At 34.2% G+C, this 18,742-nt stretch overlaps 1 protein-coding gene across 1 annotated transcript in view; it reads left to right on the forward strand.

The window, feature by feature from the left end:
• The first annotated feature begins 1,555 nt into the window (after nt 1–1,555).
• The window catches only part of LOC106036881 (keratocan), a 33,716-nt gene continuing 16,529 nt past the window's right edge, over nt 1,556–18,742 (forward strand). The window contains exons 1-3 of the mRNA XM_066979053.1: nt 1,556–1,911; nt 5,011–5,907; nt 12,401–12,551. Coding sequence (XP_066835154.1) covers nt 5,031–5,907; nt 12,401–12,551 — 1,028 coding nt within the window. The 5' untranslated portion in view covers nt 1,556–1,911; nt 5,011–5,030. The remainder of the gene's footprint in view (nt 1,912–5,010; nt 5,908–12,400; nt 12,552–18,742) is intronic.

An 18,742-nucleotide genomic window follows, 5' to 3' on the forward strand; every position in this document is an offset into this window, starting at 1 on the left:
TGTATGAGAAACTCCATCTGGTCTCCATTTGTCCATGCACAGGACAACAACAGCTTTGTCCACTTTTACATTTCCAGTCCTGATCCCATGCACATTTCACCTACTTAGTTTAGTTTACTATGGCAATCCCATGGCTTTAAATGGGAGGAGTTTTCACATTCTCTTAACCATTTAGCTGATTTACATCATTCAAACAGTGTAGCTATGGTCTGTCTTCAGCCTCTGTTTCTTAATATGTAAATGGCTCTCCCATGCCACAGTGACCAGCATGATGTCAGAACATCAAAAGAGTAAAATTTACTCCCTCAGAACTGAACTGATACTTGGTACTCTGTCTTGCGTAAATTTGTATGCTAATTTTGTTATGGCAGAAACAGGAATTGTAGCCCAGGGGGCTGTAACGATGTTGTGTCTTTCGCATTCTCTGTGAAGGGCACTGAATTATGTCCAACCTTTCCCTGCTCCCAGTGACCCCCACAGGCATGGTGGCCCAGATGCATCATCATCAGATCTCAGTGGAAGCCCCCATCCAGGCTTCTCTGCTGCAAGACACTGCTAGGGTTCTCCAGCCTAACTAAATCCTGTACCATGACTTTCCACAGAAGTAGCTGGTCTCATTCCCTGCATTATCATGTGAGTTAAGACAAAACTAAATTTAGCAAAGGAATGGATTACAAAAAGTTATGGAAAAAGCAATTTACCCCATACAGGTGATAACAGACAGCAAACAAACAAACAAACCACCACCAACAACAAGAAACTTGATAATTACAGTTATATGTAATTAAACACCCAAGGTTCTTTAAAATGTATATGCTTTCTGTATGCACATTTGTCTCCATCCAACTTTAGAACAGAGAGCTTGCATCCCATAAAAAGGGAAGATATCCAATTAGAGATAAGGGAAGGTTCTCACAGAAACATTAGGATCCACTTTAAACAGTTACTGTCTTAGTGCATTATTTTTTTGGCATTTCCCAGTGAAAATAACATTCTCCTCCAAGCTGTAAGATGCATTCTTGAACTATATCCACGGAATGAGAAACAGACAATGTAAAGCTGAGTAGTTCCAGATTCTGAAAAGCAGGAGAAAGTCGTAAGTGCAAAAATGAACAAACGTATAAAGTGAGTTTACAGTAACTGCTGAAAAAAAAAAGTTCCTCGGATGTGTTTGTACTAAACAGACTTGCATTTAATCACCAAAGAAATGTTACAGACCATGTAAATTCCTAAGCTTTGTAGAACAAACTTTGAACTCCTTATTTAATGCTGAGAAAAAGGTTGTAATTCAAAGATAATTTTACATCTGTTAATCTGGTCCTTAAGCTAAAAGTTTTATTAAGGATGTTTTAATGTGCACATAAGATATTAAAAAAAATAATAATAAAAAAAAATAATGAATGAGTCACTTGGCTAAAGAAATACAGCAGCACTGAGGTCTTAGTGCTATTTGTTAACTCATGTCTAGCAGTATAAAATAAGTTGGGAAACAAAAGTCTGTTTACAATTTGTTTTATAAAGGAAAATATTTTCCCTCTAAAATACAAAAAATCTTTGTATAAGGCTGTGGCTAGTGGTCTAAACTTTTTCAGGTTTCTGAACACTTATCATTCTCTCATCCCACAGGAAGAGCAGATGGGTTGTCCTTGTACAAAATATGGTATCCACCTGCACTTCATTAGAGAGCTGCATTTTTGTACATGCCACACCACAAGATCACCATGATGACATAGCAGCTTCAGAGAACAGCGTGACTAGGGCTTTTTTTTTTTTTTTTTTTTTTCTTCTCTTGTAACACAGAGGATCTGGCAGACTTTTACCTCCTGACACTGTTTACAGCATATATTGGTCGATACAGTCCCTTATTGCATCTGCTCTGGGAATTAACGAAAGCAGCTTCAAGGCAGTAAGGTAAGTGTTTCTGCATGTTTTAACTGTAATGTTAAGCTATTTAAACGTAGCTGTAATATGAATGTGAAAACATGTCAGGATAAGTTTGCCAATTTGTAAATTGAACACAAATCAACAGTTGTTTAGTACATTTGCTTTTCTAGTTTCCCTAAAATGACCTCAAGTTTTGTGCATAAATCTTGCACTCATTTCAAGTCTGTTTTGTTCTACTTCAAAAGAAGAATTGATGTACAGTACAAATATATTTTTTAAGACTATTCATTCCTTACTTACTCATTCATAGTCTATTAGTAATAGCTCCATAGCACTCTGTTTGTTAAATCATTTTGTTTCATTTCACAAAAAGACAAGGCATCCAGACACTTAAATATTTAATGAAGTAAACAACAAGAGGAAAATTATACATACTTTGAATAATTTAGTTTTTAAGGCACATTTGAAATATCCTATTGAAACTTCTTAATGATAACTTATGCAAATTGTGTAAAACATTAAGCTGCAGAATTAAGGTATATTTATATTAATTATAGTGGTACCATAAATTTATATTTATTTTATTTCACAACAATTTTAGAACTAAGGCAGTATAGGTTCCAAAATAATTTGAATAGTTTGTCTACTCTACTATAGTAAGCATTTTTCCAAATTTGTGGATTTGTGGATTTGTCATTTAGTATGTTTTGGCATGTTGCCTGAGCAACTTCATAAATGTTTTCACAGGTATTTTACAACATAACTGAGTAGAACAGACACAAGCAATCCATTCAAGAATGCTTATAAGATAAACATCTAAGAACATATTCTGATGTTATCTTTTGAATTCATATAGTTCAGTGTAACAACCAAGCATGTGTATATGATCAGTCATGTACAGACATCTTACATTTCTGACAGAAACATTTAGAAGCGTGAATGAAAATAAATACATAAATAAATAAATTAACTACACTATTTACTTTACTGTGCTATTTTATGTCAGACACATACACTTATGGCTTTGCACTAAGGAAATGGCATCTAAATTTTTAAATTTTTGATAAAATCATTCAAAAAAATTGCTGTCTAACTCCAAATTACTTCCAGGATTTTGCAGAGTAGTTAAACATTTTATACTCTTTAAAATAACTATGTCAGCCTATATAATGACTATATATAATACTATGTCAGCCTCAGTAATAAATCAAGAATTATGAATATAATTTGAAAATACAAGAGCAATAGAATTTGAATTTAAAATAGGAAATTTATCCTACTTTATCAGAAAGACTATAAATTAAGGAGGATGTGTAAAAATGTCATTGTAAGGCCAAAGAATGTAGTCCAATAAGTTCTCTACGGTGTTTTATATTTTGAATACAGAAGCAGTTAGTCTTCTGTTCTTAATGTTTAATACCTAAATATGACCAGATTTTGAGGTAAATTTTGTCAATGTAACTTTTCTTTCAGAGAAGATGTACTTACTTATACCAGCAGGGGACTGAAGATAGAGTTTTCATGTTCCCATACAGTAATAAAGAACAAAGAAAATTACACTGACAACTCACATTTGATTGATTCTCTATCCAATAGTTTGTAATTAGGTAAATGTGATGAAACCAACACCATGGAAAAAGATATGCAATCCTCCTATTCATGCAGAAGACAAAAGTTTAATATCCATCAGAGGGGCTTTTGGGGTGATTGACCAAATTTAAAAAAAAAAAAAAGTCCTTTTTCTGCACTAGATCAATAGGCCCTGCTTAGAGTTACTTTAGTTGAGCTGTTATGTGGCTTTTATCAAGTCAATAAAAGCAAGGCAATTTAGTTAAAGAAGACTTTCTAGCAATGATCCTGCATTTCAACGTTAGGTATAATTCTGTGTTCCATGAAACAGTGCCAATAACAAGGCTGACTTTGCTGGAAGACTGCCTAGATCTGAGATCAATGCCTGGTGGTCTGTTTAAAGGCTCCACATGCTGTCTGAAATTACTTGAGAACATGATTGTTCTAAGGATATTCTTAATTGTCTCACTCTTTAAACAGTAGTTGAGTACACTTTCACCAGTGAAAAGCAAAGTTAGTTCACTGACTTTATAACACAGACTCCATGTAGGTAGTAAGAAACATTGTCAAGATATTAATCTATGAAGATTGTGATATACTAATAGATTAATATCTTATGAAGTACGCCTTTAAAAAGTAAGGTGAGATCACTCATATTGTATCACAACAAAACATACCCAAAGACACTAAAACATCCTTTAGCTATATGTGATCTAGAAGGCCACCTATGCAAAGCAAGTATGTTATTGATCTATTTATTTAGAATGGTGACACAATGTAATTATCACAATCATTGTTATACATCGACTTTTCAAGAATACTTACACTATCTGAAGTGCAGTCATATCAGATCCACTGTAGACCACTATTAGATAGAGATTATACTCATGCACCATATGTAGTACTATATGTAGTACTGGTTGACAGATCCAAGAGAACATGCACTATGTTTCTATGAGTTTGTTATTCTGAATATGAAACATTCCCACCTTTCTTTAGAGGAAATGGGAGAATAAAATATTTCAAGCTACTGGAATTTAACAACAAACTATATAGCAGACCATCCCTCTCAGTTTGTAACTTTCCTGACCTTTTTGAACTTAATAGAAAATACCACGTTATTTAAAAATGAGGAATTCTAACATATTAGTAATAGCAATGAAAGCTTGATAGAATTTAAATGGCAAAACTATCTCTGAACATGGCCTTCAGCAAAATTGGAAACTCTTCTGTGCCAAGTTTAGAAAAGTTGGACATTATCATCCTTATTGTAACTTGATGAATGGCTGCAGTATGACTTTAAAAATGTGTTATTTGCAACAGCAGAATAACCTTCAGTTTCACACTATAAAGGCAGTTTATAACAAAACAGGGACTGTAAATTCGTAATAGCAACTGCGCATTACTAACAAAGTAATATACTTTTATTATTTAATAGCTTTATATGGGAAGCCTGAATTGATTAGTTCTGAATCATATTCTTTGTGTTCTAAAATTTCAAATATTGTTGGAAAAAAAATCAGAATTGTAACTTTTTTATCCCCCTCCACTATACAGGGACAAGATACATTTCAAAGATGACTTTAAACTCACTGCCCATTTTTCTGGTGTTGATTAGTGGCATTTTTTGCCAATATGACTATGGTCCTGCAGATGATTATGGTTATGATCCTTTTGGGCCATCCTCAGCAGTGTGTGCTCCAGAATGTAATTGTCCTTTAAGCTACCCTACTGCAATGTATTGTGACAATCTTAAACTGAAAACCATTCCAATTGTACCAAGTGGAATAAAATACCTTTATCTTCGAAACAATATGATTGAGGGCATTGAAGAAAACACATTTGATAATGTAACAGACCTACAGTGGCTGATCCTAGATCACAACCATTTGGAAAATTCAAAAATTAAGGGAAGAGTCTTCTCTAAACTAAAGCATTTGAAGAAACTTCACATTAATTACAACAATTTGACTGAAGCTGTTGGACCACTCCCCAAAACTCTGGATGACCTGCAGTTAAGTCACAACAAGATCACAAAAGTTAATCCCGGTGCACTTGAGGGGCTGGCAAATCTGACTGTCATTCACCTCCAGAACAACCAGCTGAAAGCAGATTCTATTTCTGGGGCTTTTAAAGGCCTGAATTCACTTTTGTATCTTGACTTAAGCTTCAATCGACTCACAAAGCTACCAACAGGACTGCCTCACTCCTTGCTTATGCTGTATTTTGACAATAACCAGATCTCCAACATTCCTGATGAGTATTTCCAAGGTTTTAAAACCCTGCAATATTTACGTTTATCCCACAATAAATTAACAGATTCTGGAATACCAGGCAACGTCTTCAATATCACATCACTGGTTGAGTTGGATCTCTCCTTCAATCAACTGAAGAGCATTCCAACTGTCAGTGAGAATCTTGAAAACTTCTACCTCCAAGTCAACAAAATTAACAGTGAGTTAAATTTGCATATTTTCTTTACCATTTACCACTATCTAGACACTAATGGTTGATGCAAGTATCTGGAAGAGTAGTTCAACCAGTTTAAATAAATGTAACCGGCTAACATTTCTCTTACTGTTGCTCACATTGATATTAAAAGACAGACATTTAGCTACACAAATTAATCTTAAAGACACAATATTATGTTTTCATACATATATGGTAATTATTTGCCAAATACTTGTCTCAGGTACACTGAAGTACCTCCATCAAAGTCAATGGAGTGCACATATACAATTTAGAAAACAAACAAACAAACAAACAAACACCACTCTGGGAAAAGTTTAATCAGTGCGGAGGATAGTCATAATTTGTAAGTCAACAAAAAGATAGCTGAGAGTAAAACTACAGTATGTGCAACCTTTCAGAAGAGTGTCAGTGAAAGTTCTGGAGGGGCGGAGAGAAGGAGAGGTCAATAAATTCATAAGGTAGTAGGCACAAGGCACAATGAAAAAGAGACAATGAAGCAGCTTATATATATATATACATATATTTATATATACATATATAATTTTTTCTCCCCTTTCCTCCCCTTCCACCTTACAGACAGTATTTTTCCAAACCCATCTTGAAATCCTCATCCTGTTGCTTTCTATTTTCATTCCCATTTTCCACATCATATGATTAGTTGTCAAGTTTGTCTCCATTCAAGCATGATTTTAAAACAGTTCCTTCTAAAATCAATAACAGCCACACCTTGTATGAGATAATGGAGATTTCTGCTGAGACAGAGCTTTTAGAAGGCTGTCCTAATCCTGGGATGGGAGGGAGATACTATAGAGCTGGGCAGACCCCACCTTCATGTCAGAAGCTCTCCAGCTGGATCTCTGTCAGCAGTGGCCTCTCATGGAGAGGTAGTATGGTCAAATACAGCATTTCTGATAGAAGACTTACATCATCCTGCTAGCTAGCATAAACTATAAACCATAAAATCCTCATCTGCTTATCTGTATCCATCGGGGGTCTAGGATATCAGTGTTAGCTAAGAAACATTTTTTTCCTTACTCAATACAGACTTGGCCTTTACAGCAAATATTTTAATTGTTATCTTACCTGGGAGAAGGCAAGACCTTTTGTTTGTTATTTACTGTTTCGCATGTTCCTCAATATTATGATTTTTTTCCCTATATATCATTTCCTTATTTTGAAGAGGGAAAAAAAAATGAATTAATGCTTTCCACGTGAGGTACTACATACAGCAACCTGTAGAACTCTTTCAGATACTCTCTCTTTCCTAAAAGAGCTGTTGATATTTAATTTCTCCTGAGTTAAATGAGGCAATTTTAACTGATTAGAATGGTTGTTCTGAGCCTTCTGCAAGACACCCAGGTACCAACTTTGCCTTCTGTTCATGTTTCCAAGGACTTCTGAGCAACCATGACAGCAATACACTTTTCAATGAAAGCTGTATTTCCAAAATACTGGTCAGCAGGAGAGGGTGACAGTGTAAGGAGTAGGACTGGCTACTGCTGCACTTTCATTGCTACCATATGGACTGATGCAAGAGAGCTCTGATTTACTCTTTTGCCTGAAAAAGAAATGTAGCAGATTTTCTTAATAGATTTCCTTGGCTATCTAATTTGACAGGCACAATATTGTGTTCCCTAATATACTAATAATCAATGTGGGACAAGCAATAAGCATTTCCTTTTAAGGAGATACTATTTATGTGCTGAGCAAAACCTTTGCAGTTCTTTATTCATTATACTTAAATGACAGTTTTGAGTGTTTAGTCTTTCTAAAAATTCACTTGATTGCCCTTTGAACCCCAAACAAATAATATGTTGCTTATTAATAAAATATTCTCATTTTCCAGAGGTTTGTGTAAGGATGGCTGTAAACAAAGTCAGCTTTCCTTCCATACTATGGCTCATGGTACTCATATACTCTGAGAGGGAGACTGCTGTTTTAGGTCTCATGATAATCTGTCCTAAAAGGTATAAGTGCTTACATAGCTTAAAGTTTTCACTTATACTGAATGCTAACATAAACGTATTTCTGCAGAGTTTTTCATTTGCTGTTGTCTCCTGTTTTCTCACGTATCTTTAGGGTTATTGATTAACCTTAGTATTTGAGGAAGAGTCCCACCTGTTTTGACATTACCAAAAAGAAAGGACGTATTTCTCTAAGTTATTGTCCAAGAGTTTTGTCTCTCAGGTCTGATACAGTCATTCTGCATTGCCATTAAATTACTCTAAAAAAAAAAAAAAATTTTGAGAATTTGAGTGACTTCAAGATTGTTGAACAAAAGTTGATGTAAATATATATTGAAAGATTTGTAACAGAATCAAGTTCACTTCAGTGTTCTGTCTTAATCCCACTGCAATGTGAGGAGCGGTAGACAAAGAGAAATAAAGACAAATTCAGAATAAATCCTCTGATCTCTAACTAAGAAATAGAAGCACATGCACAGTATTGCGTGCAAGTTAGGTATCAACAGCATACTCCGTCAACTGTACTTGATGCTAGTTGGACCTCCGAGCTAGCATAGGACCACAGTGGGTTTATAAATGTCTTTGCTCTCTTCATACCTCAAATCCAGAATGGATAAGATTGAATCTTCTTTTCTTTTAGTATGTCTTTTTTAATAATTTCAGGGTGGAGTTTCCCAATTAATAACATTGGTTTACTCCCATGATTTAGGATTGCATTGGGATTAAATACATATTTGTAATATTTATTATTATAGATTGCTCAAGGCAAAAATACACTCTGCAGTTACAGATATCAATGAGGATCAGTGAAGAGGGTCCACAGATGGACTTCTCCATATTTCATTTGTGAAGGATTAAGGAAACAGTTGCTTTCACATGAATTCCTAGCTAGAAGATATCATGTGAATGGAGTATTACAAGAGGAAACTTGAAAATGTTCAAGGGGACAGTCAAAGGACAACATATTCTGCTGCAGTCCATTGGCTAGATCGGTAGCTGTACCATAATTTTAATTACTCTAAACACAGTTAGTTGTAGAGATGCTTTGTGGTCTTTTATGTGAAGTACTCCAGCAATCCCAAAGTGATTTTTTACAGTGGCCTGTACAGCAATGACTCAGATACTATTACTATGGGACCACAGACCAGCAAAGATGACTAGAACTGCTGATCCCATTAAGTTTTTCTGCTGTATTGCACACCTGAACAAGAAATCTTAACACAATTAACCTTCCTCAGCTTAAGGCTGCTTGTAGTCCTGATGTGCAAGGGATATACTGTTGCCTAGCATATAGTCAAAAATAAATTCTAAAAAAAATAAATGTTTCTATGCTCTTTTCTCTATGGGTATATGAGAGCAGAGGGCAAACCTTCTCCTGACTTTTTTACTTTTTTTTCTCTTTTTTTTTTTTTTTAGATATTTCTTATATAAATATTGTTAAAATGACAGAATTTCTTATGGGAACAGACACATTTAGTGAGAAAATAACTGTTCAGGTGAAAATCCAACTTTCATCCAATCCTTGTAACTATTTCTTTGTCTGACTCATGCAGAAATTCTGAGTAGGGAAAATATGAATGTCATACTAATAGCAAAATTCAATGTTTTTTACCTCTAAACATTAATACTGTTTATTCAGAAAGATATTTTAGCAGGAACATCTGGAACATGAATCATTTCAATAAAGGAGGAAGTAAACTAGTAATGTTTTATGTGCAACCGTGCTTCAGTTTCACTGATTGCAGTTTCCATACAGAACATATAGGAAATTGCACATTGAGTGCACTTTCAAGAAACACTTATCTAATTTTCTACTAATATAGATGCAATTAGAAAACAAATATTTTTAATATGCTTCTTACAAATGACAATTATATGAACTGTATAATAAATTAATACCCAAATACATACACTTTGCACCAAGAAATTGAACCAAATATCACTGAAGCCCATGACAGAGTTCCTTTGACTTCTGTGAAGACTAAATCTGAATCTGCTTGCAAAGTTGTCTCAATCTCATAAACAATCTGCACAGCTGGGTATTTTGGTAACAGTAATAAACTTTGTTGCTTACGCACATTAAATTTACATTTGAACTTGTGCTCAGAAGTAACGGTATGGTAAACAAACAAGTAAATTTTGAAAACTTTTAAACAAATGGTCTTCAATAAAATTATACTTACTGTATCATTTTATTTTCCATGAAAGACTAGAAAATGAAAAACATATATATTAAAATTCATATTTATTTACCTCTTTACAAATTATACCCAAACAATCTCCAGAGACCTTGGCCTAAATAATAAATGGTAGAGTCTGTAGGCCAAGCAAACTTGTTTTCATACAACAAAATCCACACAGATCCAATCTTATAACTTTTTCTTAGATTGCGTGATCCTATCTCATGAAAATCATCAGTGCACTTCAGTGGGTACATTTTGAACTGGTAAAGTAGTAGAATTGGTCTACAAGTTTAATATTGTACAATATTCCAATCTGGACTGCCCGATACTTGTTCCATTAAGGATGCCTCTTTTTTAAGGATGCCCTTCCAGAACAAGGTTGTAAAATATTTAAAATCTAGGATTTTTGTTGTTGTTGTTGTTTAGTCTAAAAAGTCTTGGTGATCAAGATCTAACATTTGAAATACATTTCCTAGTCTCCACATAAGATTCCTTATTTTGTGAAATATATTCAAACATTTACCCTTTCTTCAACATCATCTCTCTGTCTCTAACAAATTAACTACACTGTCATTCTTTAAAGATCTGCCTTTAGAGATGGGTGTACACTTATACTTAGTTTACACAAGAAATATTTCATCAATGATAGAAGATTATTGTAATGTCAGTTCTGGAAGAATCCAATTGAGGTTAAAGTAGAGATATGAAAGATACTTCTTCTACTTCCTTTAGTACTACAACTGAATGTAGGTCATCTTGTTTTCTTAAATGAGATAAATAGTCATGCAGAAAGGATATATAATGTGGTGTTTTCAAAAACCCATTAATGACCTATGACCTGTAGTCAAAAGTGCTTTTGGTTTTGAGAACCCTACCTTGATTTCTCAGAAATTATGAGAGCTGGTCCTCTGTACCACAAAAGTATTTTATAACATTTGATCAATGACAAAAACTTTAAGAGGATCAAGTCTCTCAGATTGGTTCTTGAGTGGTGACAGTGTCTGAATCAAAGGGAACAGAGAGAATGAAGAACTATCTTTGCAGAGTTACACAATGTGGTATACAGTGGACATTAGGTTTATTTACATAGATTCTCTCCTGAGGATAAATCTTTTCTGAATGACAGAGGTATACAATACATAAGTATGTGTGCTTATGTATACTGAGCACAGAATTTCTCTGTTTCATGTATTTTTTTTCTGCTTACAGTTAATACTGCTCATAAGATACAATTTCCATTCAAAACCTGCCATATTTCAATTGGATGGAGGCTTTATATAGCGTGATATGTGAACTGCAATAAATACAAATATTTTTACAATTTTTTTTTACTTTTAAACTTAACTTGCAGTCCTGCTTTTCTGGAAAGGTTCAGTTATACAATTTAAATGTACAATTTAATCCCTGTCCCCAGCCCAAATTTCATTTTAAAACTAGTAAGTCAAAATGAAACATTCCAAAAATAATATTTTACGAACATACAGAGGGGACTGCCTCTTCTTATGGATAAGACGTACAACTTTTCCAGAAACTTATTACTTCTTTTCTTTCTTCCTTTCTTCCTTTCTTCCTTCCTTCCTTCCTTCCTTCCTTCCTTCCTTCCTTCCTTTCTTTCTTTCTCTCTTTCTTTCTTTCTTTCTTTCTTTCTTTCTTTCTTTCTTTCTTTCTTTCTTTCTTTCTTTCTTTCTTTCTTTCTTTTTTCTTCCTTCCTTCCTTCCTTCCTTCCTTCCTTCCTTCCTTCCTTCCTTTCTCTGTTTCTTTCTCTTCCTTTCTTCCTTTCTTCCTTTCTTCCTTTCTTCCTTTCTTCCTTTCTTCCTTTCCTTTCTTCTTTCCTTCCTTTCTTTCCCTTCCTTCCTTCCTTCCTTCCTTCCTTCCTTCCTTCCTTCCTTCCTTCCTTCCTTCCTTCCTTCCTTCCTTCCTTCCTTCCTCCTTGCCTTAACGTTTCTTTTTTTTTTTTTCTCCTAAATACCAAGTTAAGCCTCTAAATAAAATCTGAAGACTTAAAAATTAAATAGATGCTGGAATCACACAACACCTGAAAAGCCCAATCTGGAAATTCTGAACTTCTCACAATTAATGTGAAGCTCTCTAACAAAACCCCCTGAAGTCCCAGTAAGCTCACACAAAATATTGAAAAAATTAAATTAAAATAAAATAAAATAAATAAATAAAATAATTAATTAAATTAAAATAAATTAAATTAATAAAATTAAATAAATAGAAAGTTACTGTTTCCAAGTTAAAAAAAAAAAGGCAGAAAAATAATGTTTTTGTCCTATTTGTCTTAAGTATTTGTGCTTTCTCTTACTTGTGTCCCCTTTGTTTCAGAGTTCCCATTGAGCAGTTTCTGTAAGGTTGTTGGACCATTGACCTATTCCAAGATCACACATTTGCGCCTGGATGGAAACAATCTCACTCGGGCTGACCTGCCGCAGGAGATGTACAACTGCCTTCGGGTGGCTGCCGAGATCTCACTGGAGTGAGATACCTCAGAATCTCAGATTCCCTTCTAGGGGTCATTATTACATGAATTACATCAAGATAGCTCTTTAAAATTAAAATATGTTTTTAAAAATGTCAGTCTGCATATTAACCATTCTCTTTGTTAATACTTAGCATGCAACACTAAGGAAATGTGTGCATATTTTTACAAATGGTTGTATTTAGGAAGCACAAGACTGACCAGATGTGGTGGAAAATATGCCTTCATCTGGTTGGTTAAATTGAAGGAAAACATTTGGCCTCATAGAAATCTACGTCCATGCATGCAGCATGTGCCATCTGGTATCAGACTTATCTACATAAGTCAGATGGGTTTCATCAGAGTGTTGAGCAGTATGGGCTAGCCTGTGTAAATAGAAGATTCTCCTGCAAGCAATCCAGCATTCTTAATTATTCATGCCTTGCTCATATTATCAATCTCAAAGGAAAACAAATGATTTAACAATATAAAAACAGTTGAAAATATATGAAAATATCTTTCAGAGACCATTACAATATACAACAATTAATGGAATATACAATGGAATATACAATTAATGGAATATGTGAAAGATAACAGGGAAATGAACATTTTTTCAGGTTAAAAATTGTTTACTTTTTTTTTTTTTTTGTCATGCTTCCATCTAAGTTCTCATGGCAAGATTTTTTTTTCTATTGCTGGTATAATTCTTATTTCAAAATAAGTCATATATACAAGTATTTTTATTCAATTACTTGCATGTTACTTTTATCCAAATTGTAGAAAAGAAAACATAGCAAATAGTATTTCTGTGTCCATATCATTGTCAACTATGTTTCAGTCTTTTATAAATTGGAAAAAAAAAAAAAAAAAGTTAAAGTATGATAATCTAAGCTATTCTGTTTTGCAAAATTTATTGTAAGATTAAATAAACTGTTTTCTCTACTTCCAAGTTTCAATATGTTTGTAAAGATACACTTTAACGTTGTACTTGTGTTGGTCATTAAGTCAATGTCTTATGGAGTTTGCAGTATAGGAGTCACAGAACTATGAAACAGTGTGAATTAATTCATCAGCGTTGTCAAAAGAACAATAGAATCTCTCAGAAACCACAGACAATAAGTAAAAGGTAACCATAGCTATTCACGATAGAGAAATAGTACTATATTGTACCTGGGAATGCATAGTCCAAATATTGTCACCATTCTGGAACACACACTAAAATAAATGTAGCTGAGAATTATAAATAGCTTGCTTGCAAACACAGATAATCCCATGGGTACTCTTTCCCCTCCAACTACTAGGCTGTGAAACACTCAGACAGAAACTCTAATAGTTTCCATAGCAAAAAGAGAAAGTATCATCTCTGGAAAAATGAAATAAAATAAAATAAAGAAAACAACACAAAAAATCCCAAACCACAAGACACCTTAGTCGGCACCTTGTCAGTTGCAAGTGTTCAGAATCAATATGTAATCCCAAGGAACCCTAAGATTAATAAAAAAAAAGTGAGATGCAGGAGATATTTCCCTACTTATTTTTGTCATTTGGAATTCATAAGTGTTGTTACTTTTTTGTCCACATACAGGAAGGATTGAAAATAACCTTTGCTGCAAGTAAGCTAGAATTTTCATAGCAGTCTAAAGCTGAATGAAAAATGAAGTCTAAAGCTGGGAGTTTTGGAATATATCAGAATGGGGATCATTATGGAATAGAACCTAGGCATTGTAAAATGAGAAGATGAAAGGAGTGCCAAAAGATATTAAAGAATTAACAAGTAGAGAAAGTTATGGGAAAATTATTCAACCACTTCCACAGACTTTTTAACCCAGCCGCCCTGTTCACAGAAAACACTGAACACTAGGACTTCTGCAGCACAAACCAATACTGAAATACATTGCCACTCAGCTGTGATCTAGCAAACAGGACAGAAAAAATTCTTTTCAGTTTGTTTCAGTGAGTAATTTTTCTTTGTGCAAAATGAAACAATGTGAACTGTGAGACTGAAAACAGTTCACCTCAAGATAGATTAAAACCTGTTGCTGAGGGTACTTTCTGCATAGCCAGTTGTTACATATAAAGCATCCACAGATCTTCACAAGGTCTTTTATTCAAGGGACACAGGAGAATGAAACTCACTGACAAAATATCAAGTTATCAAATGATACCAGTGAGCTGGGGAACCTTTATCTTGCAATAAGCACTTGGACAATTAAGAGAAAATAGTATTTAGCAGCACTGTTTTGTGTTGAATAGCTCTTTCCTACGATTCAGAAATTCCCTAAAAAACTAACAAAAATACAGAACATGATGTCCCTCTGCTAAAGGAGAAAGGGGACACTGTATCCTGTATCTCTTTGCTCTTATATTGTAAGCCACAATAGCACAGTTTCACATTAATTGGTCATTTTAATCACTTGTTTTAATCACTTGATTGTTTAAATTCCCTTTATCTAACAGAAGCAGAGGTACAATGATATATATTATACACCTTATACTAAGGTACATCAATATACCTTAGTTATCAGCTTATGAAAATTACATAAATAGTTTTGCAGGCACTGGACAGAAACATAGGTGTTCAGTAATCCTTAATAGAGCTAGAGCCTTGGAAACTGAGTCACTATAACTTGCAATTTCTGCTCTTCCTGGAAGGTAAGTTGATGGAGCTTGGTTATAAAGGCTTCAGCACCCTGGACACAGAAAAACGTGTTGCATACACCCTTGTTCCCTCCTAACCTTGGTCATATTATGAAATACATGTGTGTACAGGAGCAAATATAACTTAAAAGTAAGCAGGCTTTAATGGATAATAACACAGCTGCAGTAGTATGGAGATAATGGAGTCTGTAAATTAGCCTCAACTAAACTCTTTTTAGGACTACAAATACACATTGGACAATGTTCTCAGATATATGGTTTGATTTTTAGGTGGTCCTTTGTGGAGCCAGGAGTTGGACTCAATGATCCTTGTGGATCTCTTCCAATTTGGGATATTCTATGATTCTATGAAATCATGAAAACCAGTGGAGCCTCCCTGTTATCTTCAATATAAGATAATCAGAAACTTCATAATTGTACAGACCTTCTATATGAAAATTACCCTAAAGGGCCTATCATGCTTACTGAAAATAACTGCCTTAATGACCACAGTGCACATGAATTCCTGTAGCTATCCAGGTATTTCTAAATTAGAAAGAGCAGATAAAAGCTGTTTTACAGAAAATAAATAAATAAATAAATAAATAAATAAAAAGAAAAGAAAAAGAAACAACATTATTTATAATACCAATAATGACAATAACTGAGATGGTGGTAATATTTCCATTATAAGTTGTTACTTTTACAGTTTTATAGTTATGATATAATAACATCTTTGTAATTGAATTTTACTATTGCTGGCCTCAACTCAATTCAAATATGAATTTAGAGACTGAGAAAATCATAAAAATGATACTAACATTTTCTTTCATATTTTTGCCTTTATTAAAAAAAAAAAAAAAAGCAATCTAAAAAGAAGAATCATAGTTCAGAAAAAACAGGTGTCCAAGTGCAAAAGTTGTCTTTAGACCTAGGCTGTGAATTTGGTTCCCATGTTGAATCCAGGAGAGGTGAGAGTTGTCTGTCACAAAGAGATAGAGTGAAGGGACAAATTTAGGCTAGGGAACAAAATGGTTGCAGAAGTCAATTGGAAACATTTATTCTAGGTAGTACAGTAGTTTGACAATAAATGTAATTTTAGTTGGAAATATCCCAATACACTTGATAGAAGGAATCAAATCTATCTGACTACTTGTGGTTATTGTGACTTCTTTACATTTTCTCAAGGTGTTATAACTTTGTGTACATTTCTACAGGTATATGATCTACCAGAAAACCCTCAGTTTTACCAAAAGGGGAATAAATAAGTGTCTGTTCAGCATAAACTAAATTATTTTGAAAACTGGGGACAAGAAAGAAAGACATCTTTAAGAAAGGCAGCTTGAATTTTTGTATGTACAGCTGCAACAAACATACAGTGAAGAGGGTAGGAGCTGTAAGGTTGTAAAAAAAAAAGAATGAATTCCAGTAGAGAGCCACTAAGACAGAAAGTCCCTGTAAGAATGTTCCTCAGTCTACTTTTTTTCTAAGCTATGTGAGGTCACTTCCGTTTGTATCTATGAATATATTATATACCTCAGACCAAGAATTTATTTCAGTCTTCCACTGGCAAAAGAGCACTGTAGAACAATGGACCAGATTCAGGGGTGCACAATGAAAGGACAAGAATGCAAAGGAAAGATTGAAAAAAGAGAAATTCAGGCTGGACAGATGAACAAATGCTTCAAAATGAGAGTGTAAACACTGACATGGGTTACACAGGGAGGCTGTGGACTCTCTGTCCTTGGAGGTTTTTACAACCTGTGTTGGCATTGCCCTGAGCTTTGAAGATGAGGTTGAACTAAATGCCCTCCAGAGTTTCCTTCAAACATATTCATAATTTATATGAATATGTGATTCCAAGAATGATGGTAAGTAATAGAGAAAAAATATCAATTTTAAGAACCATCACTACAGTTGAAGAGTTTTCTTTAAATTCACATGGAAAATTTATCATTTCACATTCCAGTCTATAATTCAGACTCCCCTGATACTTGCAAAATCATAACTCAGCTAACATTTGGATATAGATTCCATAGGTAAGAACTGTGGAAACTTTTATTTGATACCCAGATGTCTACATCTGGCTTGTGCTAATCTGTTCCCATTCCGACACTTGTGAACTACTGAGTACTAGCAGTGAAGTCAGAGATCTGGACTATCTAACTCTTACATGTGGGACACCACTGTCAAAGATGCTTAGATGTCTACACAAAATAATGCAGTCAGTCTTAAGAGCTATCACCCCAATGGGCAAAATGCTCTTGGGGGACATTCCATCTGAACAAAAGGAAAAACCTTTTTACTGTGAGTGTGACAGAGCACTGGCACAAGTTGCCCAGAGAGGTTGTGGAGTCTCCTTCTCTGGAGATACTCAAAAGTCATCTAGACAAAATCCTGGGCAATGTGCTCTAGGGAACCCCTTTTGAGAAGGGAGGTTGGACTAGATGATCTCCAGAGGTCCCTTCCAACCTCAATCATTCCATGATTCTGTGACATTTTGGTTCTCACTTTTTTTTTGCAGATTTAGATTTTGGATAAAAAGACTCTGTATTTGTAAGAAAAGAACTTAATCAAGAAGCTATATAAATTTCATGGATAAATCTTTCTTAAAGCTTTTCTACTTAATGTGAATAGTTGAATACTAGCTGACACAGAGGAAGACAAGATGAGCTAAATCTGTGCTTCAGGGCATTCACCTTGAATGAAGGAATGTCAGATTGGATGCCCAGGGCATTTTATTATGCAAAGGAAAACAGTTTTATGTTATGGGCTATGACAGGAAAAAATTTTGCCCGTATGTCCACATACTGTAACCAAAAGAAAGATTTCTCTCTGAGGGAAAAGGACCTTCCAAAAGTGCCCAACTTGAGCAAGTTCAAGGTTTTTCTCCGGGAATCACATAAACACTTTGCCCTGAATATTTCAGTTTGCATTCTTTACATTCTTTAATTTAATCTTACTTTGATAGCTTTTGTGGAACCCTAAGGTTCAAACTGTTTTTTTTTTTTAATTTTTATTTTTTTATTTTTTGGCTGGTATTTACATGCCTTTGTCCAATGTATAGAAAGGTGTAGATATATAAACAAGAGAGGAGGATTTCAGGAGGAAGCAGTGTATCTGAAAAATTATATGCTGCTACTGTTTCGTGTTAAAAAGTATGATTATTTACGGGTGAAATTCTATCTTTTTTTTTTTTAATCTCTCTTTTCAGAATTTGAAATCATTATCTGCAGATCAGAAAACACATTTATAACAAGTCTTGATTACTAAAGCAATCACTATGTATTTAGGTATTATCCTCCTTACACAGTTCCTCTGTGGAACAGCATACCTTTGTATCTTGAAATTGTGAAAGAAAAGGATAAAAACAGCATAATAAGAAGGCAGTGAAAAAATAAGGAAAATATTTTAAAGTAAAAATTTGAGTCCAGATGACAGAATGGAAGTACAGGAGTTAGTTCAAGTGAACTTGAATTCTAAAAAAAAGAAAAAAACTTTATTTTAAGAAAAGTGATACTGTTCTTCTGGCAAAAGAAGGCAAATAATACTCATTTCACAAGGAAGAT

Source organism: Anser cygnoides, chromosome 1 (genome assembly GCF_040182565.1).
Source record: "Anser cygnoides isolate HZ-2024a breed goose chromosome 1, Taihu_goose_T2T_genome, whole genome shotgun sequence".
Classification (NCBI taxonomy): Eukaryota; Metazoa; Chordata; class Aves; order Anseriformes; family Anatidae; genus Anser; species Anser cygnoides.